This window comes from Erythrolamprus reginae, chromosome 7, assembly GCF_031021105.1.
Source record: "Erythrolamprus reginae isolate rEryReg1 chromosome 7, rEryReg1.hap1, whole genome shotgun sequence".
In the NCBI taxonomy this organism is placed as follows: domain Eukaryota; kingdom Metazoa; phylum Chordata; class Lepidosauria; order Squamata; family Dipsadidae; genus Erythrolamprus; species Erythrolamprus reginae.
In genome coordinates this window covers 16008665-16034553 of record NC_091956.1, presented here as the reverse complement: position 1 = coordinate 16034553, position 25889 = coordinate 16008665, and the positions used below count along the sequence as shown (strand labels likewise).

Below are 25889 nucleotides of genomic sequence, written 5' to 3'. Positions count from 1 at the left end.
GTCTTTTTCTGCCGTCAGATTTCTATGTTTCTATGTTTCTAAATAAAAGACTTTGACCCTTGGGACAGGATGGGATTAGCTCTCTACTCATCTCAAGTAATTCTAAAAGACACATTTCTAATTTGTACACTTTAGAACAATATTAACATACTACCAATATTATGTATATTTATTTTCAATCATCAACCTTTCAAGAAAAATATTTTTAAAAATATTGGCAAGTGCTTGCAAAAAATAAACTCATTTTTACAGGAATAATATGTATAACATATTTGTCCAAATGCTACACAGAGTACTCTTTGTAGGATACAACAGAGACTTGTTTTCATGCACCTTTTCCTCTTGACATCCATACATAGTGGATTAATATGTCTATAAGAAGTTAGAGACCAGATCCCTTGATCAAGTAGATATTAACAAAAACAGAAAAGGGTCAAGATCTTAATCCCATCATCCTGGAGCTGAAGGGGAGGGCAGGGAGCTGCAGGAAGCTGCTTTGTATTTAAAATATGTTTCTCCTTTTCTCATCCAGGGAAACATATACTTCCTTTTCAATATTTCCCAGTGACCAGTTAGGTCACACAGAGTGGGCCTTCTCCGGGTCCCGTCAACTAAACAATGTCGTTTGGCGGGACCCAGGGGAAGAGCCTTCTCTGTGGCAGCCCCGGCCCTCTGGAACCAGCTCCCCCCAGAGATCAGAATTGCCCCCACCCTCCTCGCCTTTTGTAAGCTCCTTAAAATGCACCCCTGTCGTCAGGCATGGGGAAATTGAGATATTCCTTCCCCCTAGGCCTATACAATTTATGCATGGTACGTTTGTGTGTATGTTTGGTTTTTAATGAGGGTTTTTAGTTATTTTAAATATTAGATTTGTTATATGCTGTTTTTATTATTGTTCTTAGCTGCCCCGAGTCTACGGAGAGGGGCGGCATACAAATCTAATAAATGAATGAATGAATGAATGAATGAATGAATGAATGAATGAATGAATGAATGAATGAATATCTTGGGACAGTGATGGTGAACCTATGGCACGGGTGTCACAGGTGGCACACTGAGCCATATCTGCTGGCATGCAAACCATTGCCCTAGCTCAGCTCCAACGTGCATGTTTGTGCCAGCCAGCTGATTTTTGGCTCACACAGAGGCTCTGGGAGGGAGTTTTTTGGCTTTCAAAGAGCCTCCGATCGGATGGAGAAGGGCGTTTTTACCCTCCCCTAGTTCCAGGGAAGCCTTTGGAGCCTGGGGAGGGCAAAACATGAGCCTACTGGACCCACCAGAAGTTGGGAAACAGGCCGTTTCCAGCCTCCATAGGGTCTCCATGGGGTGGGAGAAGTTGTTTTTGCCTTCCCTAGGCATTGAATTATGGGTGTGGGCATTTGGGCAAGTGCAATAGCGCATGCCCACAGTCTTTCTGCGGAGAGAGGCGGCATATAAATCCAATAAATCTAATCTAATCTTTCAGCACCCCAGGAAAAAAAGGTTTGCCATCACTGGTCTAGGGTCTCCTGCTTGGGCAGGGGGTTGAAATAGATTTGTTTGTTTATTTGTTTGTTATTCATTCATAATTATTTGTATTTATAGTTCGTCCAACTCCTTTTGGGCTCTGGATGGTGTACAACATAAAAATTATATAAAATCAATATAAAACAGTATAAAAACCCATTTAAATACATTCATCCTTAAATGGCCAGAACACAATGATGTCAAACTATTCTTGGGCAGAATTTTTTCATTCCTACTCCCTCCGAAGAAGGGTTTTTCCCATCCCTGAGTCTTTGCAGGCTTGTTTCCATTGCTACTCCCTCCAAAAAAGGCTTTTTCAGCCCTAATGAGGTGCTAATGATCTTCTCAGTCTGCAGGATTTTTTCATTCCTACTCCCTTCCAAGAAGGCTTTTTTTTCCAGCCCTAAGTCTTTGCAGGCTTGTTTCCATTGCTACTCCCTCCGAAAAAGGTGTGTTTTTTTCTGGCCCTAACCAGGGGATAAAATAATGTGCTGAAGATGACCAGACTATGGATGCTAGCCAGGTGAATACCTGGTAGGTATTCCCCCTATTTTCCTCCGACAAAACTAAGGTGTGTCTTATATTCTGCTGCGTCTTATACTCCAAAAAATACGGTAATGTTCTTGGAACACCTCTCTGTGAAAATGTCACCGTTTGAAATTGTGCAGTTCTCAAGCCTACATGCCAGGGACATATTAATTGATTGATTTGATTTTTGATTTTATTGGATTTGTATGCCGCCCCTCTCCGTAGACTCAGGGCGGCTAACAACAGTAGTAAGCAGCATATGACAATCCAATATAAACAGTTAAAAACCCCTATTGTAAAACCAACATACATACAGACATACCATGAATAAAATTGTAAAGGCCTAGGGGGAAAGAGTATCTCAGTTCCCCCATGCCTGGCGGCAGAGGTGGGTTTTAAGCAGCTTACGAAAGGCGAGGAGGGTGGGAGCAATACTAATCTCTGGGGGGAGTTGGTTCCAGAGGGTCGGGGCCGCCACAGAGAAGGCTCTTCCCCTGGGCCCCGCCAAGCGACATTGTTTAGTTGACGGGACCCGGAGAAGACCCACTCTGTGGGACCTAACTGGTCGTTGGGATTCGTGCAGCAGAAGGCGGTCCCTGAGATAGTCTGGTCTGGTGCCATGAAGGGCTTTATAGGTCATGACCAACACTTTGAATTGTGACCGGAAACTGATCAGCAACCAGTGCAGACTGCGGAGTGTTGGTGTACACATGGGCATATTTGGGAAAGCCCATGATTGCTCTCGCAGCTGCATTCTGCACGACCTGAAGTTTCCAAACACTTTTCAAAGGTAGCCCCATGTAGAGAGCATTACAGTAGTCAAGCCTTGAGCTGATGAGGGCATGAGTGACTGTGAGCAGTGACTCCCGGTCCAAATAGGGCTGCAACTGGTGCACCAGGCGAACCTGAGCAAACTCCCCCCTCGCCACAGCCGAAAGATGTTTCTCTAATGTGAGCTGTGGATTGAGGAGGACGCCCAAGTTGCAGACCCTCTCTGAGGGGGTCAGTTGTCCCCCCCCCCAGGGTGATGGATGGGCAGATGGAATTGTCCTTGGGAGGCAAAACCCACAGCCACTCCATCTTATCAGAGTTCAGTTTGAGTCTGTTGACACCCATCCAGGCCCCAACAGCCTCCAGACACTGGCACATCACTTCCACTGCTTCGTTGACTGGACATGGGGTGGAGATGTAAAGCTGGGTATCATCAGCGTACTTGGAAAAGAAATCAAACCATGCCAGACAACACCATCAGTCTTTTAGCTTAGAGCGAATGGAAATGTTTGTTTATGTTTATGTTTATTTAGATTTGTATGCCGCCCCTCTCCACAGACTCGGGGCGGCTCACAACAAAGTGAAAAAAAACAATTTACAACAAATCTAAATTTCTACTAAAAACATTTTAAAAACCCCATTTTCTAAACACAAATAGAATGAAAGCTCTAGCAAAGCTGGAACGTTTTATTCTTCTCTTGTAGTGCCAGAAGTCGGAGTCACCTCTTACAACCAATTCCAGGAAAATCCAAATTTGAGGTCGGGAAGCAGGTTCAATGTTTATTTTTAATTTTTTTTATAAAAAAGAGATTTCTGCCCAAACCTTGAACCAGCCCTCAATTTAGGCGATGCTTGAAGTTTTCGAAACCTGTTTTGCATCTTCTCTCTTCCCTCTGGCTCTTGTTTAAAAAAAAATTGAGCAGAGACATTAAATGCCAGGTATGTTACTACAAACATAATCTAGTTTCAGCGTCGCCTGCAGAAGAAATCCAAGGCAATTTGTTAAAGCTTTAAATCCATACTTGTGATAACCAGGTTCAGCTACAGAGCTCAGGGGAAGCTTATATAGGAATTTCTCAACTTAGACCACAAACAAGCCAAAGATTTTCATGGGTAATCAAAACAGATTTTAAGTGACATTTGCCTTATAGAAACATAGAAGATTGACGGCAGAAAAAGACCTCATGGTCCATCTAGTCTGCCCTTGTACTATTTCCTGCATTTTATCTTAAGATGGATCTATATTTATGCCAGGCATGTTTAAATTCAGTTATTGTGGATTTACCAACCACGTCTGCTGGAAGTTTCTTCCAAGCATCTACTATTCTTTCAGTCAAATAAAATTTCCTCTCATTGCTTCTGATCTTTCCCTCAACTAACCTCAGATTGTGCCCCCTTGTTCTTGTGTTTACTTTCACCTGCAAAACTCTACTGAGAAGTGAGATAGTGGGATAGAACCAAATCAGGTGCCTGAGACTGCAAATGTCGAGATGTTGATATTGATATTGATAAAATTGAACGGGTCCAAAGATGGGCTACAAAAATGGTGGAAGGTCTTAAGCGTAAAACTTGTCAGGAAAGACTTAATGAACTCAATCTGTATAGTCTGGAGGACAGAAGGGAAAAGGGGGACACGGTCGAAACATTTAAATGGGTTAGGGGTTAAATAAGGTTCCGGAGGGAAGTGTTTTTAATAGGAAAGTGAACACAAGAACAAGAGGGCACAATCTGAGGTTAGTTGGAGGAAAGATCAGAAGCAACGTGAGAAAACATTATATTACTGAAAGATGAGTAGATGCTTGGAACAAACTTCCAGCAGACATGGTTGGTAAATCCACAGTAACTGAATTTAAACATGCTTGGAATAAACATATATCCATCCTAAAATAAAATACAGGAAATAGTACAAGGGCAGACTGGATGGACCATGAGGTCTTTTTCTGCTGTCAATCTTCTGTGTTTCTATGTTCCTGTGGATTTACCAACCACGTCTGCTGGAAGTTTGTTGCAAGCATCTACTACTCTTTCAGTCAAATAATATTTTCTCATGTTGCTTCTGATCTTTCCTCTAACTAACCTCAGATTGTTCCCCCTTGTTCTTGTGTTCACTTTCCTATTAAAAACACTTCCCTTCTGGACCTTATTTAACCCTTTAACGTATTTAAATCTTTCGATCATGTCCCCCCTTTCCCTTCTGTCCTCCAGACTATATAGATTGAGTTCCTGATAAATTTTATGCTTAAGACCATTTTGGGACTGTCAGAAATCACTACCCCTAAATCCTTCTCTCTGAAGTTTTTGTGCATCTTATACATTGGTGCTTCTTATAGTCCGAAAAATAGGGTAACATCTATGTTACTCATTTAATGACTGTGGCGATTCAGTTAACAAATGTGATTAGGAAAGTCATAAAATAGGGCAAAGAAACTCACTTAAACCATCATTGTCTTTCGTAAATTGCTTAAGACCCACCTATACCGCCAGGCATGGGGGAATTGAAACATTTCCCCCAGGCTTATATAGTTTTATGTATGGTATGCTTGTTGCATGGTTTTATATAATGGGTTTTTAGATATTTCTTTTTAAAATATTAGATTTGTTTACTGTATACTGTTTATTATTGTTGTGAACCGCCCCGAGTCTTCAGAGAGGGGCAGCATACAAATCTAATAAATTATTATTATTATAATAATATAAGGTCCCACAGAGTTGGCCTTCTCCGGGTCCCGTCGACCAAACAATGTCGTTTGGTGGGCCCCAGGGGAAGAGCCTTCTCTGTGGCGGCCCCGGCCCTCAACTCCCCCCAGAGATTAGAACGGCCCCCACCCTCCTTGTCTTTCGCAAATTACTCAAGACCCACCTTTATCGCCAAGCATGGGGGAGTTAAGATATTCTTTCACCCTAGGCCATTACAAGTTATGCATGGTATGTTTGTGTGTATGTTTGGTTTTACTATAAGGGTTTTTAGTTGTTTTATTAATTGGATTGTTACATGCTGTTTTTCTATCATTGTTGTTAGCCGCCCCGAGTCTGCGGAGAGGGGCGGCATACAAATCCAATAAATAAATTATTATTATTATTATTATTATTATTATTATTATTATTATTATTATTATTATTGCTTCACTGAGTGATGGAAATGGGCTAAATTGTGTTTGTCCATTCGCTGATTAGCTGTATTCGTATGTCGTTCTCGCCTGTCTGAAAGAAAGTTAAGAGAGCCAGCAACTATCCCTAGTAATCCATTTTGGATAATAGAATACAGGCTGGGTGAGCCAAGTGGTAAATTAAGTATGGGAGTAGTTTGACCGGGCTGGCATGTTTATATTTTTAACTGGGGGGAGACAGAGGTGATGTTCTTGCAAAATTCCTCACTTCCTCCATGTGACTTGGCACCCGAGGGAACCAGATAATCCCAATTCATAAAAGAGAACCTGAACAATTCAGAACACACCAACCAGTTGTACACGAAATAACTTTTGGCCTGCGAGCGGATTTCATTTTATTTATTTTTATTTTATTTATTCATTTGTCCAATACACAATACATATGGAAGAGAATAGACATGAAGTAATATATATAAAGATAATATGTAAAAATAGAGGAGAAGATATATGAAAGGGAAAAAATATATATGATATATGAGATAAAGGAAATACAATTGGACAGGGGACGAAAGGCACACTAGTGCACTTATGTACGCCCCTTACTGACCTATTAGGAACCTGGAGAGGTCAATCGTGGATAGTGTAAGGGAGAAATGTTGGGGGTTAGGGGTTGACACTATTGAGTCCGGTAGTGAGTTCCACGCTTCGACAACTCGATTGTTAAAGTCATATTTTTTACAGTCAAGTTTGGAGCGGTTAATATTAAGTTTGAATCTGTTGCGTGCTCTTGTGTTGTTGCGGTTGAAGCTGAAGTAATCATTGACCGGTAGGACGTTGCAGCATATGATCTTGTGGGCAATACTTAAATCGTGTTTTAGGCGCCGTAGTTCTAAGCTTTCTAGATAGACCCAGGATAGTTAGTCTATTTTCGTAGGGTATTCTGTTTCGAGTGGAGGAGTGAAGGGCTCTTCTGGTGAAATATCTTTGGACATTTTCAAGGGTGTTGATGTCCAAGATGTGGTATGGGTTCCAGACAGATGAGCTGTATTCAAGGATGCGTCTGGCAAAAGTTTTGTAGGCTCTTGTGAGTAGTGTGAGATTTATCCTTATTGCTTCCTGCCTCGTGTCTTCAGCAGATGTTCGTATCAGTGATGGGCTTCTACAAGTACGGTCAGGTATGCAGAACCAGTAGAAAAGTTTTGGTCAGGTACGCAGAACTGGTAGGAAAATTTTGATTCCCCCCCCCCCCCCCCCCCTTCTGGGCTCTGGGTATATTTTTCCTATCGCAGTAAATGAGGTTGAATGTGTATAATTTTAGAAGCGCTCTGTGTGTATGGACAAACACATACAGTTTATACAGTAGATAATATATATTTTTGTATGCCTGTGTGTAATATGTATGTACACATAGGGCATATATACATAGAATTAAATAGTATATTTTGGATGTTCAGTAAGAGTAAATAGATATGGAAATATGGAAATTGTATCTCTTTGAGGCGAGGAGAGGCCAGGCACCCTAACCTTAACCCTAACCTTTGACGTGAATGATATCAAGTCAGTCACATGACCTTTAAGCCACCACCCCCAGTCACATGATCATCAAGCCACTCCCATCAGGTCACAGGATCGTCAAACCTGGTCACACCCACAAATAAGCCACAAAATAAGCCACGCCCACAGTGTGGGAGTAAACATTTTTGCAGCCCTTCATTGGTTCTTACTTTCTTGTTTTCTCTTGGCATTCTGTCATGCAATTATTATTATTATTTTTATTTTTATTATTTATTAGATTTGTATGCCTCCCCTCTCTGCAGACTCGGGGCGGCTCACAGCAGTGATAAAACAGTATACAATGACAAATCTAATATTAAGTCTAAAATAACAATTTTAAATTAAAAAACTAAAAAAAAACTTATATAAAAACATACACACAAACATTCCATACATAAAATTACATAGGTAAGGGGAGATGTCTCAGTTCCCCCATGCCTGACGGCAGAGGTGGGTTTTAAGAAGTTTACGAAAGGCAAGGAGGGTGGGGGCAGTCCTGATCTCCAGGGGGAGCTGGTTCCAGAGGGTTGGGGCCACCACAGAGAAGGCTCTTCCCCTGGGTCCCACCAGCCAACATTGTTGTTCTTGCCTTGAGGATTAAATTCTTCTCTTTCAATTTTAAGAAGTGTTCAAAGTACCGACAAAGCAGAAAGACATCTAATTTCAATAAAGGAGGACAGCTGTAGTTCAGGGATCCTTGGTGCTCTCTGAACTGGGTTCAGGGGCAGATTGTTATTACTGCTATTATCTGTGCATTGTGTGTGCAGCTTCGGTCATTGTGCATGTGTGCGCGCGCCCCAGCATGTTTTTGCTTTCGTGCATGCAAAGGAAGCAAAAATGCAGCAAAATCTCATGAGGGGAGGCATGTGTGAGAGAGATTTCAACAGTTTTTTGCTTCCGCGCATGATGCGCCAAAGCAAAAAATCACCAAAATCTCTCTTGCGTGCACATCTGTGAGATTTTACTTCTGCGCAGCAAAAAAATGGAAAATTTTAAGAAAAAAGATGGTGTCCATAGGACTGGCAGAATGGCGCAATTTGTGCACAATTTACTTGCTTGCTTATTAATTAATTAATCTTGCGCAGGGAGCACTCACGTGCGCGCATGCGCTCGCTCCCGGCCCATTCCGGTAGCATTGGGAAATGGAGTCCCACCACTGATTATGTCCCATTCCAAATCGTATTTCCAAAACAAGATGGAAATACAGAGAAAAATGGGAGAACTCTCTCTTTTTTTCTCTACGACTCTACTTCCCGTTTGGGCAGTTCTCGAGGTGACTGACTAATGCCCTCGCAGGATTGAAGGTGGTAAGAGTTAAAAACATGTTGACAAAAAACGAATCGAAGCATTGTGTCCTCAGTTGCAGGCTAGAGGTGAAAACCACAACTTTTCCGACATCAGCCCTCCTGAAAAAACGGGTTCGACGAGTAAGCCACTGCAGAGTCAATTTGCCTACCAACTGGCTCAGTGCTGCCTATTCCAGTCATATCTATGGGGAATTCAGGTTTCCAGCAAGATAAACAATCATCATAGTCCAGATAAACTGCATGCCATACATTACATCCCGAAGCAACATAACCTAAGACCGATTGCTTGCAGGAAGAGGTGTTTTCTATTTTTAAAAGAAATAATTTTATTTATAGTTTTTTCGTTAGCACTCGTAATTGTGTGGTGGACAGTATATTATCTGAGTCAATATACTGTATTTTGCATACAATTACCATTTTTAAAATATTATAAACATTTTATTACTTTGATAGTATGCACAGTACAGTGGTACTTCTACTTACAAACTTAATTCGTTCCGTGACCAGGTTCTTAAGTAGAAAAGTTTGTAAGAAGCCATTTTTCCCATAGGAATCAATGTAAAAGCAAATAATCTGTGCGATTGGGGAAAACACAGGGAGGGTGGGGGCCCTGTTTCCTCCCAGGAGATTCCTAGAGAGGCTCCACGGAGGCTTCTCCCTGCCTTTTCCAGCCCTGTTTCCTCCCAGGAGATTCCTAGAGAGGCCCCACGGAGGCTTCTCTCTGCCTTTTCCGGCTCTGTTTCCTCCCAGGAGATTTCTAGAGAAGCTCCATGTAGGCTTTTCCCTGCCTCTTCTGGCCCTGTTTCCTCGCAGGAGATTCCTAGAGAAGCCCCATGGAGGTTTCTCCCTGCCTTTTCCGGTTACAGTTTCAGAGGCTCAGGTTTATAAGTAGAAAATGGTTCTTGAGAAGAGGGAAAAAAACCTTGAACACCCAGTTCTTATCTAGGAAAGTTCATAAGTAGAGGCATTCTTAGGTAGAGGTACCACTGTACTTACAGTTGTATGTATTAAAAGCAAAATACACTTCAAAATGCAGAATAAAAAATGACAAACTTTTGAACTATATCTCAAGTCCTTTGAGAGGGTCACTTTTTAATCCGACAAACAAACAGAAAGAAACTTTGCATTACAATTTCACAAAAATCAGTGCCCCAACTCCATTCACAACCAAAAATAAAAATAAAATAAAGTTGTTTTACATGCAAAATTTTGGAAAAAGCATCACTTGGACCTATTTCCCTCCTTAAGTATCAAGCCAGTCAACGTTCCAGCTTTCTAATACAAAAGAAGAATTCACATGTTCCTTAAACCAACTGCAATTCTATCCTTAAGTCTACTTCTAATTAAGTCATGTTCTCTCTTTTCACTTCTAATTAGGAGTTGGCATTTGGTATTACTTTATTCTTAATTTCTGCTTGAGAACAAAACATTGTTAGTGATTTCACTATGTAAATAGTACATAATCATACTTGTTTCAACTTCTAACGTTTGTGTATAGATAGTAATCATATGTTCTATTATATCCTTATTGTGAGCCACCCTGAGTCTGCGGAGAAGGGTGGCATAGAAATCTAAATAATAAATAAAAATACATTTCAGTATACATAATATTGTTTTCCCAGTTTCTACTTTCTACTTGTTTTTTCTAACACTTACCATATTTTTCGGAGTATAGGACACATCTTTTTCCTTCCTAAAAGAGGCTGATAATTAGAGTGCATCTTATTCAATTCAATTCAATTTATTAGATTTGTATGCCGCCCCTCTCCGAAGACTCGGGCCGGCTCACAAATGATAAAAACAATATTATAGTGACAAAAATCTAATATTAAAAGAAATAACTAAAAACCTATCATATGAAAACCAGACAACACATACATACCAAACATAAATTATAAGGAGCCTGGGGGAAAGATGTCTCAAATCCCCCATGCCTGGCGGTATAGATGGGTCTTGAGTAGTTTACAAAAGACAAGGAGGGTGGGAGCAATTCTAATCTCTGGGGGGACTTGATTCCAGAGGGCTGGGGCCGCCACAGAGAAGGCTCTTTCCCTGGGGCCCGCTAGATGACATTGTTTAATCGACGGGACCCGGAGAAGGCCAACTCTGTGGGACCTTATCGGTCGCTGGGATTTGTGCGGTAGCAGGCGGTTCCGGAGGTACTCTGGTCAAATGCCATGTAGGGCTTTAAAGGTCATAACCAACACTTTGAATTGTGACCGGAAATTGATTGGCAGCCAGTGCAGGCCACGGAGTGTTGTAGACAAGTGGGTGAATCTGGGAAGCCCCACAATGGCTCTCGCGGCCGCATTCTGCACGATCTGAAGTTTCCGAACACTTTTCAAAGGTAGCCCCATGTAGAGAGCGTTGCAGTAATAGAGTCTCGAGGTGATGAGGGAATGAGTGACTGTGAGCAATGACTCCCTGTCCAAATAGGGCTGCAACTGGTGCACCAGGCGAACCTGGGCAAACGCCCTCCTCGCCACAGCCGAAATATGATGTTCCAATGTCAGCTGTGGATCGAGGAGGACGCCCAAGTTGCGTACCTTATCTGAGGGGGTCAATAATTCCCCTCCCCCAGGGTAATGGGTGGACATATACTTTGAATGTAGCTCTCTTTTTATCCTCAGCCCTAACTGGCTGCTAACCATCTTCCCAGCTCTTATCTTTCAGACTCTTTCATTATTTCTCTCTGTGGAGAATATTTCCAAGCCCTGTCTTTGCAGGGGGGTTTTTTTCATTAGTCTAACTTGCTCCAAATGTTTCTTTCCAGCCCTAACGATGTTCCCAGCTCTTACCCGCTTTCAAGCTCTTTCATTGTTACTCTCTGCTAAGAACGTTTTCAAAACCTTCTCTTTGTAAGGTTTTTTCTTCATTGCTTTACTTGCTCCTAATATTTCTTTCCAGCCCTAACCAGGTGCTAACAATATTCCCAGCTCTTACCATCTTTATTATTATTATTATGTCAGTACTACACAGCAAACGAGATCACTATGCTGGATTTCGTATTTCATCACCAGTCGGGTGCTTCCCAAGCACCTAGGACTGCGTGATGTAGCGGCGAATTATGTGTGCCGATCCCAGTAAAGCGGCCTTTTGCAATTGACAGATGGAGATTTTGTCAATTCCAATGGTTTTCAAATGTCCGCTGAGATACTTTGGTACTGCGCCCAGCGTGCCAAGTACCACTGGCACCACTTTCACGGGCTTATGCCAGAGTTGTTGCAGCTTGATTTTTAGATCTTCGTATTTCACTAATTTCTCTAGCTGCTTCTCCTCAATTCTGCTGTCTCCTGGGATTGCGATGTCGATGATCCATACTTTCTTTTTCTCCACGATCACAATATCTGGTGTGTTATGCTTCAGAATTCGGTCAGTCTGAAGTTGGAAGTCCCACAGTAGTTTTGCTTGCTCATTTTTGACCACTTTTTCGGGCTTATGATCCCACCAGTTCTTTGCCACTGGTAAATGGTAGTTCCGGCACAAGTTCCAGTGGATCATCTGTGCCACAGCATCATGTCTATTATTATTATTATTATTATTATTATTATTATTATTATTATTATTATTATTAATAATATTATTATTATTATTTTATTAGATTTGTATGCAATCTGTTTCATTGTTACTTTTTGCAAAGAATGTTTTCCAAGCCCTATGTCTTTGCAGGGTTTTTTCCATTGCTCTACTTGCTCCGAATGTTTCTTTCCAGGTGCTAATGATGTTCCCAGCTCTTACTGGCTGGCAAGCACTTTCATTGTTACTCTCTCTGAATAAAGTTTTTTTAAAGCCCTAACCAGGGGATAAAATAATGTGCTGAAGCTGACCAATTTAGGAATGCTAGCCTGGCAAGCAGATCCTTTTCCCTGCCCCAAAACTAAGGTGTGTTTTATACTATGAAATTAGAACTAGATTGATTGTGATGTATGCATATATTTTTAAAATGATATTATCATTTTTATTATACTGTTGATTTTATTGTTGTATTTTTTACTGGTTTTTTACCATTGTTTTATTTATAACTGTTGTTAGCCGTTCTGACTCCGTTTCAGAATCAATCAATCAATAAACAAACAAATAAACGAACTACCATTATTTTTTAAAATTATTTTTGACCTCATTGACTGGAGCTGATGGATATTAATAGCATAAATATCTGGACAGCACAAGATTGTCTCGACTCTTAAGAGCAGGTTTCAGATAAGATCAGTGGGTCAAAAGTGAACTTCAGGCAAGGCTATTGAAGGAAGCAACTCTCAAAATATGCTGGCGGAAAATAGTTAAAATACTTCCTGGGTCTTGTGAATGTTGTATTTCTTCTTATTGTTATCCAAGAATTCCTTGAACTTCCTTCTCAGCACTCTTTCTAGAGTCTCAACTTCTTTTTTTATAGTGTGGCGTCCAAAACTGGATACAGTATTTTAGATGTGGTCTAACTAAGGCTTTATCAGGAGGTATTAGGATCTTACTTGGCCTTGATTTGTCTCCTAATCAGCTTTCATCACTATCATTTCAGATGCCCGTGAGGTTAAAATCATGGTCCTGGAACTGCCTGTGATTTGTTGGTAAGTAGGCTAATGGCAGAAGGACTCAGTGGCTCAGTGGCTAAGACATTGAGCCTGTCAGTCAGAAAGGTCAGCAGTTCAGCGGTTCAAAACCCTAGTGCTACCTAACGTAGCGAGCTTCCATTACATGTCCCAGTTTCTGCAAACCTTACTGACCTCTTAGGAATCTGGAGAGGTCAACAGTGGAAAGTCTAAGGGTAAAGTTTTGGGGTTTAGGGGATGATACCACAGAGTCTGGTAGTGAGTTCCATGCATCAAATACAGTGGTACCTCTACCTACGAATGCCTCTACTTACGAACTTTTCTAGATAAGTGTTGGTACTGACCTTTAAAGCCCTTCATGGCATTGGACCAGAATACCTCCGGAACCGCCTTCTACCGCACGAATCCCAGCGGCCGATAAGGTCATAGAAACATAGAAGACTGACGGCAGAAAAAGACCTCATGGTCCATCTAGTCTGCCCTTATACTATTTCCTGTATTTTATCTTACAATGGATATATGTTTATCCCAGGCATGTTTAAATTCAGTTACTGTGGATTTACCAACCACGTCTGCTGGAAGTTTGTTCCAAGGATCTACTACTCTTTCAGTGAAATAATATTTTCTCACGTTGCTTTTGATCTTTCCCCCAACTAACTTCAGATTGTGTCCCCTTGTTCTTGTGTTCACTTTCCTATTAAAAACACTTCCCTCCTGAACCTTATTTAACCCTCTAACATATTTAAATGTTTCGATCATGTCCCCCCTTTTCCTTCTGTCCTCCAGACTATACAGATTGAGTTCATTAAGTCTTTCCTGATACATTTTATGCTTAAGACCTTCCACCATTCTTGTAGCCCGTCTTTGGACCCGTTCAATTTTGTCAATATCTTTTTGTAGGTGAGGTCTCCAGAACTGAACACAGTATTCCAAACGTGGTCTCACCAGCGCTCTATATAAGGGGATCACAATATCCCTCTTCCTTCTCATTATACCTCTAGCTATGCAGCCAGGCATCCTACAATGTCGTTTGGCGGGCCCCAGGGGAAGAGCCTTATCTGTGGCGGCCCTGGCCCTCTGGAATCAACTCCCCCCGGAAATTAGAACAGCCCCCACTCTCCTTGTCTTTAGCAAGTTACTCAAGACCCACCTATATCACCAGGCATGGGGGAACTAAGACATCTCCCCCAGGCTTTCTTATATTTTATGTTTGGTATGTATGTGTGGTATGGTTTTTAAATTGTTGGGGTTTTTTAATATAATTTTATTATTAGATTTGTTCCATTGTTATACTGTTTTTTTAATTGTTGTGAGCCGCCCGGAGTCTTTGGAGAGGGGCGGCATACAAATCTAATAAATTGAATTGAATTGAATTGAATAAGAACCGGGTATTCAAGATTTTTTTGCCTCTTCTCAAGAACCATTTTCCACTTACAAACCCGAGCCTCCAAAACTGTAACCGGAAAAGGCGGGGAGAAGCCTCCATGGGGCCTCTCTAGGAATCTCCTGGGAGGAAACAGGGCCTCCACCCTCCCTGTGGTTTCCCCAGTCGCACACAGTATTTGCTTTCACATTGATTCCTATGGGAAAAAATGCTGCTTCTTACAAACTTTTCTACTTAAGAACCTGGTCATGGAACGAATTAAGTTCGTAAATCGAGGTACTACTGTACTTGGTTACTAAAGTTGTATTTCCTGCAGTCGAGTTTAGAGCAGTTTACTTTAATTTGTATCTGCTGTGTGCTCATGTGTTGCTGTGGTTGAAGGAAGGACGTTGTAGCAGATGTTTACAAGTCTTAAAGGTTGCCAAGTTTGAAGGTCTCTGACCTTGTCTTTTCAGTCCCCACTGATTTCTGATTGGTCTGCGGCTTAGATTTTTCACAGCACTTGGGACTCATAAGCCACAGGTATTGAAAGAGTTGATGGATCTTCTCAATTTCTCTGCTATAGCATAACAGAAACATAGAAGATTGACGGCAGAAAAAAACCTCATGGTCCATCTAATCTGCCCTTATACTATTTTCTGTATTTTATCTTAGGATGGATCTATGTTTATCCCAAGTGTGTTTAAATTACGTTACTGTGGATTTACCAACCACGTCTGCTGGAAGTTTGTTCCAAGCATCTACTATTTTTTCAGTAAAATAATATTTTCTCCTCTTGCTTCTCATCTTTCCCCCAACTAACCTCAGATTGTGCCCCCTTGTTCTTGTGTTCACTTTCCTATTGAAAACACTTCCCTCCTGGACCTTATTTAACTCTCTAATGTATTTAAATGTTTTGATCGTGTCCCCCCTTTCCCTTCTGTCCTCCAGACTACACAGATTGAATTCATGAAGTCTTTCCTGACAAATTTTATGCTTAAGACCTTCTACCATTTTTGTAGTCCGTCTTTGGACCCGTTCAATTTTATCAATATCAATATCAACTTCTTTGACATTTGCACCTGATTTGGTTCTCTCCCACTATCTCACCTCTCAGTAGAGGTTTGCAGGTGTTTTCAACTCCTTTTGGAGGGAAACAAGCCGCTAGTTAATATTTAACAAAGGAAATGCTTTCTGTTTTTAATACTATCCTGTTTGGTCGAGAAAGAAAACGCCTTCGCTGTTTATCTACTGGTTAAACCTCACAACGTCTTAGATAGGAAAGAATGAGAGCATGGGTGAGAGAGAAAGAGAGATGGAGAAAGAAGAATATAAGGGAGGGAGGGAAAGAAAGAGAGAGAGAGAAGAAAGAAAGAAAGAAAGAAAGAAGGAAGGAAAGACAGAAAGAAAGAAAGAAAGAAAGAAAGAAAAAGAGAATAATAATTAATAATAATTTATTTTTATTATTTGTATGCCGCCCCTCTCTGAAGACATGTACGGAAGGAAAGAGAGAAAGAAAGAAGGAAGGAAGGAAGGAAGGAAGGAAGGAAGGAAAGAAAGAAAGAAAGAAAGAAAGAAAGAAAGAATAATAATTAATAATAATTTATTAGATTTGTATGCCGTCCCTCTCTGAAGACATGCACGGAAGGAAAGAAAGAAAGAAAGAAAGAAAGAAAGAAAGAAAGAAAGAAAGAAAGAAAGAAAGAAAGAAAGAAAGAAAAAGTGGGGAGTGAGGAACAAATGCAGGAAGAAAAGGAAAAGAAAGGAAAAGAAGGAAGGGAAGGAGGGAGGAAAAGAGAAAGAAAGAAGGAAGGAAAGAAAGAAAGAAAGAAAGAAAGAAAGAGCATGGTGAGGGAGGGAGGAACAAACAAAGGAAAATGGGGGAAAGGAAGGGAAGGAAGGAAGGAAGATGGAAGGAAGGGAGGAAGGAAGAGAGGGAGGTTGGAAGGAAAGAAGGAAGGAAGGATGGAAGGAAGGGGAGTGCAAGCCACATGTTGATTGAGTCAATTGTCATCACCCTTAGTGTTTCTCATGTTTAAACATAATTGGAAACTCATTTTAACCAACCCACAATTTTTTTTAAAAAAAGTGCAAAGTTCCACCTTTTGCTATTTTGCATAAAATTCCCTGCTTCTGACACCTGTCTCTCCCCCTTTCTCTTTACAGATACTGACAAAAGAAGAATCCAGATGGGGTGCAAATGCTGTAAAATGATTAAAAGGTAGGATAGCCTCCCATGTCATTTCAGGCAGTTTGTTAAAATCAAAGGAGGTTAATTAATACGGGGCAGTTAACTTTAATTCCATTTCAATGTAGTTGCACCATTTTCTACCGTGGTAAAAATGCTCAAAATTCAGATATCCTGGCGATATTAGCAGGCTTCTCCATAACAGGCGTGGGGAAAAAATGGAATAATTTAATTAAAATAATTAAATTAAAAATTAGCCCACCTACGGTCCGTCCTATGCTTAGTGCACAAAATTGTCTGCTACAATCTACTACTTCATGACTAATAAAATGACTACTTCAGCTTCAACCACATTAATACACGGGCAAACAATAGATACAAACTGAAGGTAAACCAATCCAAATTCGATTGCAGAAAATATGACTTCAGCATCAGAGTTGCCGATGCCTGGAATGCACTACCCAACTCTGTTGTTACATCTTCAACCCCCCCAAAACTTTCTACCATGGACCCAGGGGTGGTCTCCAGCCAGAACGCCCACCCCTGGGTTCTGGATAAGGGCATGAGTGCCTGTGAGCAGGGACTCCTTGTTCAAACAGGGCCGCAAATGCCCTCCTCGCCACAGCCGAAAGGTGATGTTCTAAAGTCAGCTGTGGATCGAGGAAGACGCCCAAATTGTGGATCCTCTCTGAGGAGGACAATAATTCTCCTCCCCTCAGGGTAATAGATGGACAGATGGGATTGTCCTTGGGAGGCAAAACCCACAGCCACTCCGTCTTGTCAGGGTTGAGTTTGAGCCTGTTGACACCCATCCAGACCCTAACAGCCTCATGTATTACTCTATAGTAATACTAACTTCTCCTGCAAACATTCCCCATGAGAGCTACATGCCTTGTAACCTTACTTTCCGGATAACCCTTGTACTTACAATTATGTGCTGATACATGCTTGACAAACAGAATAAAATAAATAAATAACTGGGTACTCTCCCATCTTTCCTTAGCTACATCTTTCATCCCCAAGACATGCAAACGACTGCATACATTAATGAGATAAATAACTATAAATTGGATGAGGAAGGAAGAGGGAGATTTCATAGCAAGCAGAACAGTGACATTCTGAGCCGTAGAAACGAAGTCCAGATTGCCGAGACGCCGGTGGTAGTAAACCAAATTGGATTCCACCACCACTCCAAAGATGCTCTTTGGAGTTCCAGAACACCTGCTGTTCCAGAGAAGGGACGTGGAATCTCCGTGGTAAAATGTAATGTTAATGGGGTTCATTCCTCCAAAAATCTCGGCGCCCCTTCTCATCAAACCCAACCTAAAGAGATTAACCTGCACAGCTCTTCTGCTCAACTTCCGGACAAAAGAGTTTTCCAGCCAAAAACAGATGATAAACTTGAGATGTTTAATTCTGAAAATCACCCCAAGCAGACTTTGGATGCGTTGAATGCTTTCGGCAAGGAGGAGGGTTCTCAGACTATTGCTGAACCCATTTTTCCAATATCGTGTTCCCTACCGGAGTTCCGACACAAAGACCTTCGGTTGGATAATCCGTCTTTCCTCCCTGAGGACAACCCTGCTGAGATACCCAGGGCCATCGGGAAGGAGAACTTCTCAAACCACCTGGTGCAAATCAACCAAAGTGCAGAAAACACGACCCTCGTCCACCACCAAAACTCTCTGCATGGCGAGTCTGATGAAGGGGACGGTTTCTGGAGGATGAGTCATTTCATTCTCTCATTCGAGGACCAAATAGCCACCGAGATCTCCTCTAGGAATAAGAAGGTGGAGCCTGTGTGGGAAGCCAGATGTGATGGCCTTGTCGAGGTCAATGGAGAACTGGAAGAAGATGCCGAGGTCGCAGAGGCCCTGGCAGCCTTGGAGGCCGCTACGGCAGGTGAAATGTTTGAAGAAGAGGAGGAGGAAGACTATTATTAGGCCGCTGTCATGATCGTATGTGTCTCTTTTAACGAGAAGGAGTTGCTTCACTTGGGAAAACCACTTGGAAGTCTGAGCTCAGGATGGTCATAGCCAGTAAAAGGAATTGACCAAGTAAGATAATATAATGACAGTAGATGTTGTCGGGTCCACTCTTTTCCAGGCCCATGGGAATGAGCTCTCGTGAACAACGCCCATCTAATGGACCGACCTTCTACCCTAGAAGATCTTGGCCAAGCCATCTTTATTGGACCATGGTGTAGTACAGCGGTTCTCAGCCTGGGGTTTGGGATCCTTTGGGGATCAAATGACCGTTTCAGAGGTCACCTAAAACCATGGGGAAAGACTATTTTCCCATGGTGTTAGGAACTAAAGCTTCTATTCTGGCGCCTTGGAACATCCAAACAATCAGCCGTTTACAGTGGGGCTGTCAATCAGATTAAAGCTCTGTTGGGAGAATTGGCACTAGAATTATGGTTGGGGGGTCACCACAACATGAGGAAGTGTATTAAGGGGTTGCGGAATTAGAAAAATTGAGAACCACTGGTGTAGGAGAACGTATCCTTCTGTAAAGAACGGTTCGCAACACCTACATTTTGATGGCTTGTGGGATACATATATTGTCTGGAAAGAGCAAAGAAAAGACATTTCTTGATGGAAATAAAAGCCAAGAATGAACAGGGATTTCACATTAATTCCTGGAGGGAGAGGGGTTGTTTTTAAATAAATGAATAGTAGGGCTTATTTGATAGTGTACGTGTCTGTATTTTTTAAAAATGTGTGTGCTCTTTCAAAGTGATGGCAAAGTAGGCCATTACTAATATTCCGTGCTCAAAGCCCTGTTTGGCATCCACTTCCTTTTTTGAGGATTGGGGGAAGGAAAGAAAATGGCCACAAAAGCAACAAGTTGGGAACTCAAAAAATACTAGGGCAGAAGTTAAGGAGGGCGTACGTTGAAACTTAGACACCACATGGGGCTTTCTGTGGTTCCAGGCACCATCTTCAGTATTGGAACTGCTTTCAAACTTTCTTTTAAATCCTTTCTCTTTCTTTCCTTTCTTTCTATTCCTCTTCCCTTTGTTTTCCTTCTCTTCCTCTTTCTTTCCTTTTCCTTCTCCTCTCTTCCCCTCCCCCTTTCCTTTTCCTTTGTTTTCCTTTCCTTCTCTTTCCCTTCCTTTTCCTTTCTTTTTCTTCTCTTCCCTCTTTCCCTTTCCTTCCTTTTGTTTTCCTACTCTTTCCCTTCTTCATTCCTTTTCTTTTCTTCCTCTTTCCCTTCCTTTTGTATTATTATTATTATTATTATTATTATTATTTATTAAATTTGTATGCCGCCCCTCTCCGTAGACTCGGGGCGGCTCACAACACAATAAAAACAGTTCCTGACAAATCTAATAATTTACAATTTAAAATTTAAAACAATTTAAAAAACCCCATTTTTAAGCAGACATACATACAAACATACCATACATAAATTATATAGGCCATGGGGAGATGTCTCAGTTCCCCCATGCCTGATGACAAAGGTGGGTTTTAAGGAATTTGCGAAAGGCAAGGAGGGTAGGGGAAGTTCTAATCTCTGGGTGGAGCTGGTTCCAGAGAGTCGGGGCCGCCACAGAGAAGGCTCTTCCCCTGGGGCCCGCCAACCGACATTGTTTAGTTGATGGAGAAGGCCCACTTTGTGGGACCTAATCGGTCGCTGGGATTCGTGCAGCAGAAGGCAGTCTCGGAGATATTCTGGTCCGATGCCATGAAGGGCTTTATAGGTCGTAACCAACACTTTGAATTGTGACCGGAAACTGATCGGCAACCAATGCAGACTGCGGAGTGTTGGTGAAACATGGGCATACCTGGGAAAGCCCATGACTGCTCTCGCAGCTGCATTCTGCACGATCTGAAGTTTCCGAACACTTTTCAAAGGTAGCCTCGTGTAGAGAACATTACAGTAGTCGAACCTCGAGGTGATGAGGGCATGAGTGACTGTGAGCAGTGAGTCCCGGTCCAGATAGGGCCGCAACTGGTGCACCAGGCGAACCTGGGCAAACGCCCCCCCTCGCCACAGCTGAAAGATGGTTCTCTAATGTGAGCTGTGGATCGAGGAGGACGCCCAAGTTGCGGACCCTCTCCGAGGGGGTCAATAATTCCCCCCCCAGGGTGATGGACGGACAGATGGGATTGTCCTTGGGAGGCAAAACCCACAGCCACTCCGTCTTATCAGAATTGACCTTGAGTCTGTTGACACCCATCCAGACCCCAACAGCCTCCAGGCACCAGCACATCACTTCCACTGCTTTTCCTTTCCTTCTCTTCCCTTTTTTTCTTTTCTTCTCTTCCCCTCCCTCTTTCCCTTTCCTTCCCTTTTTTTCCTTTCCTTCCCTTCCTTTTCTCCATTCCCTTTCTTTTTCCTCTCTTCCTCCTTCCCTTCTTTCTTCTGTCTTCTCTTCCCTTTGTTTTCCTTTCTTCTTTCCCTTCCCGTTCCATATTACTTTCCTTTTCTTCTCTACCCCATCCCTTCCTTTTGTTGCCTTTCTTTTGTTTTTCTTTCCTTCTCTTCCCCTTTCTCTTCTTTCCTTTCCTTCCCTTCCTTTTTCTTTCTTTCTCTTCCCCTTTCCCTTCTCTTCTTCCTTTTCTTTTCCTTTCCTTCCTTATTCTTTCTCTTCCCCTTCCCTTCCCTTTTTCCTTTCCCTTTCCTTCTCTTCCCTTTCCTATTCCATTCCCCCCATCCCTTTCTTTTCCTCTCCTTTCCTTTTCTTCCCCTCCCTTCCCCTTCCCTCCCCTTCCCTTCATTAAGGATACTTACATTTCATGTTGAAATTTCTTCAAGGAAATTATTTGCATGTATAAAGCTGAGGTATATAAGAAAGGCTTTGGGATAATTTGCATTAAAACGATACCAGGAGATTTGCATTTTTAAAAAAAGATAAGAATTAGTAGTGTGGAAACTACAGAAAGTATTTGTTCAGGTAAGTTACAACAGGTTGTGTGTGCGTGTGTGTGTTTTAAACCCTACATTTTCAGCAAACTGAGATTCCATCTTGCAAACTTGGATATTAAAAAAACCAAGAAACTTGGTTACCCTTTTTTTCAGATGTAACAACTGTTATTAAAAGGGATAAAGTTGTAAATGGCTAACACTGGTGTTCTGCAACATCTACACGCTTGGGACACTAAAGGTAGATTTTTACTGACCATCCTATCTTCATCTCAAAGCTTTTTACAAAATCCACAGATGGAGGTCAAAACAAGCTTTGTGTTTCAACTGTAAACTCCCCACTTTTTCTCACACGTGTAATTGAAAACCTAACAAGAGACGTCTTCAATTAGACCCTGGGACTGTACCTCTTTAGCACCCCAATTGTACACCCCTGTTCAAAACTGAAATAAATAGCAATAGCATTTAGACTTATATACCGCTTCACAGTGCTTTACAGCCCTCTCTAAGTGGTTTACAGAGAGTCAGCCTATTGCCCCCCAACAATCTGGGTCCTCATTTTACCGACCTTGGAAGGATGGAAGGCTGAGTCCACCTTGAGCCTCCTGAGATTCGATGTGCCAAACTGCTGGCAGCCGGTGATCAGCAGAGGTAGCTTGTAGTACTGTACTCTAACCACTGCGCCACCAAGGCTCTACCAGTTCAGCCAGCAAAGATTTTATTTTATTTATTTATTTATTTATTTATTTGTTGGACTTGTATGCCGCCCCTCTCCGAAGACTCGGGGCGGCTCACAACATGTAAAAACAGTCACAACAATCCAATTAATTAAAATTTAACGATTTAAGAAAAGAAACCCCATATGATAACAGACACACACACAAGCATACCATGCATAAATTGACGTGCCCAGGGGAGATGTTTAGTTTCCCCATGCCTGACGACAAAGGTGGGTTTTGAGGAGTTTTCGGAAGGCAGGAAGAGTAGGGGCAGTTCTAATCTCTGGGGGGAGCTGGTTCCAGAGAGCCGGTGCCGCCACAGAGAAGGCTCTTCCCCTGGGACCCGCCAACCGGCATTGTTTGGTTGACGGGACCCGGAGAAGGCCCACTCTGTGGGACCTAATCGGTCGCTGGGATTCGTGCGGCAGGAGGCGGTCTCGGAGATATTCTGGTCCAATGCCATGAAGGGCTTTAAAGGTCATAACCAACACTTTGAATTGTGACCGGAAATTGATCGGCAGCCAATGCAGACTGCGGAGTGTTGGTGAAACATGGGCGTACCTAGGTAAGCCCATGACTGCTCTCGCAGCTGCATTCTGCACGATCTGAAGTTTCCGAACACTTTTCAAAGGTAGCCCCATGTAGAGAGCATTACAGTAGTTGAACCTCGAGGTGATGAGGGCATGAGTGACTGTGAGCAATGAGTCCCGGTCCAGATAGGGCCGCAACTGGTGCACCAGGCGAACCTGGGCAAACGCCCCCCTCGCCACAGCTGAGAGATGGTTTTCTAATGTGAGCTGTGGATTGAGGAGGACGCCCAAGTTGCGGACCCTCTCTGAGGGGGTCAATAATTCCCCCCCCAGGGTGATGGACGGACAGATGGGATTGTCCTTGGGAGGCAGAACCCACAGCCACTCCGTCTTATCCGGGTTGAGTTTGAGTCTGTTGACACCCATCCAGGCCCCGACAGCCTCCAGGCACCGGCACATCACTTCCACCGCTTCGTTGACTGGGCATGGGGTGGAGATGTAAAGCTGGGTATCATCGGCATATTGATGATACCTCACCCCATGTCCTTGGATGATCTCTCCCAGCGGTTTCATGTAGATGTTAAATAGCAAGGGGGAGAGGACCGACCCCTGAGGCACTCCACAGGGGAGAGACCTCGTAGCCGACCTCTGACCCCCCACTAACACCGACTGTGACCGGCCAGAGAGGTAGGAGGAGAACCACTGAAGAACAGTGCCTCCCACCCCCAACCCCTCCAACCGGCGCAGAAGGATACCATGGTCGATGGTATCGAAAGCCGCTGAGAGATCGAGGAGCACCAGGACAGAGGATAAACCCCTGTCCCGGGCCCGCCAGAGATCATCCATCAACGCGACCAAAGCGGTTTCCGTGCTGTAACCGGGCCTGAAGCCTGACTGTCGGGGACCTAGATAATCAGCTTCTTCCAAGGACCGTTGGAGCTGGAGCGCTACCACCTTCTCGACAACCTTCCCCATAAAGGGAAGGTTGGAGACTGGACGATAGTTGTTAAGTACGGCTGGGTCCAGGGAGGGCTTCTTGAGGAGGGGGCGCACAAGCGCTTCTTTATAGAGTGGTGGAAAAACTCCCCTCCCCAAGGAAGCGTTGGTAATCTCCTGGGCCCAGCTCTGTGTCACCTCCCTGCTGGCCGAGACCAACCAGGAGGGACACGGATCCAGTAAGCAGGTGGCAGAACTCACAGCTCCGATGGCCTTGTCCACTTCATCAGGTGTCACCAGATCAAACTCTTCCCAGACAGGTGGACAAGTACGTGCCCCAGTCACCTCGACTGACTCGTTGTCAGTCGACTCTGTTTTACAATTGGAGTCGAGGTTGGCCCGGATCTGAGCGACTTTATCAGCGAAAAACGTGTTAAACTCCTCGGCACTACTCTGCAAGGGCTCCCCAACTCCCCCCTGATTAAGAAGGGAGCGGGTCACCCTAAACAGAGCAGCCGGGCGGGATTCCGCTGATGCAATCAAGGCGGCATGGTACGCGCATCTTGCCGCCTTGAGCGCCACTTTGTAAGTCTTAATAAAAGCTCTTACAAGTGTTCGATCGGTTTCGGACCTACTCTTCCTCCATCGCTTCTCTAGACGTCTCTTTTGGCGTTTCAACACCCGGAGCTCCTCGTTGAACCATGGGGCTCTACGGGGTCTAGCGCCGCGGAGAGGTCGCAAAGGCGCAATCCGGTCAAGAGCCCCTGCCGCAGCCCTGTTCCAGGCCTCAGCAAGGGTCTCCGCCGAACTGTGGACGAGTGCCTCTGGAATAACCCCAAGCGCCGTCTGAAAGCCCTCTGGGTCCATCAGGCGTCTGGGGCGGAACATCTTCATTGGTTCCGCCTCCCTGCGGGGAAGGATTGGAGCCAGGAAGTCAAGCCGTAGCAGAAAATGGTCAGACCATGACAAAGGCAACACTTCTAAGCCCCTTAATCTCGGACCATTACTCAATTGCTCGGAAAGGAATACCATGTCAGGTGCGTGCCCTCCCTCGTGAGTTGGACCCTGTATTACTTGAGTCAGGTCCATGGCTGTCATGGTGGCCATGAACTCCTGTGCCAGCCCAGAGGTTTCACCGAGTGACGGCAGATGCCAACTGGAAGCTCTTCCATCCATTTCAAGCGATGCCAAAAAAAAATGCATCTCCTTTTACGAAACAGAAGTACAGTGATACCTTGTCTTACAAACTTAATTGGTTCCAGGACGAGGTTCTTAAGGTGAGGTTTGTAAGACGAAACAATGTTTCCCATAGGAATCAATGGAAAAGCAATTAATGCGTGCAAGCCCAAAATTCACCCTTTTTGCCAGCCAAAGCGCCCGTTTTTGCACTGCTGGGATTCCCCTGAGGCTCCCCTCCATGGGAAACCCCACCTCCGGACCTCTGTGTTTTTGCGATGCTGCGATTTCACTGAGGCCCCCCTCGCTGGGAAACCCCACCTTCGGATTTCCGTTGCCAGCGAAGCACCCGTTTTTGCGCTGCTGGGATTCCCCTGCAGCATCACAAAAACACAGAAGTCCAGAGGTGGGGTTTCCCATGGAGGAAAGCCTCAGGGGAATCCCAGCAGCACAAAAACAGGTGCTTCACTGGCAACGGAAGTCTGGAGGTGGGGCATCCCAGCGGTGGCAGTGGGTTTGTAAGGTGAAAATAGTTTGTAAGAAGAGGCAAAAAAATCTTAAACCCCGGGTTTGTATCTCGAAAAGTTTGTATGATGAGGCGTTTGTAAGACGAGGTATCACTGTATATATTTCGACCATAATTGAGCCCACGTCAGTGTTGTGGTTGGCTCTGGGCCAGCTCCTGCTCTGAGGACTGTGGGGGTTGGTGTGGGAGAATCCTCACATTCTCAGAGGCCGGTTTTACTGCCAACAGCTTCAGACAGTGAAGCTTCTTTGTCAGGGGA

General features: G+C 43.4%; 1 protein-coding gene across 2 annotated transcripts in view; it reads left to right on the top strand.

Annotated features, from left to right (window-relative positions):
- The window catches only part of PGCKA1 (PDCD10 and GCKIII kinases associated 1), a 44635-nt gene extending 25077 nt beyond the window's left edge, over window positions 1–19558 (top strand). The window contains exons 2-4 of one of the 2 annotated variants that reach the window (XM_070757123.1): window positions 13290–13338; window positions 16850–16904; window positions 17875–19558. In XM_070757123.1, the coding sequence (XP_070613224.1) occupies window positions 16873–16904; window positions 17875–18814 (972 nt within the window). In that variant the 5' untranslated portion in view covers window positions 13290–13338; window positions 16850–16872 and the 3' untranslated portion in view covers window positions 18815–19558. The remainder of the gene's footprint in view (window positions 1–13289; window positions 13339–16849; window positions 16905–17874) is intronic. The other variant, XM_070757124.1, reaches the window with a different exon arrangement.
- The last annotated feature ends 6331 nt before the right edge of the window (window positions 19559–25889 follow it).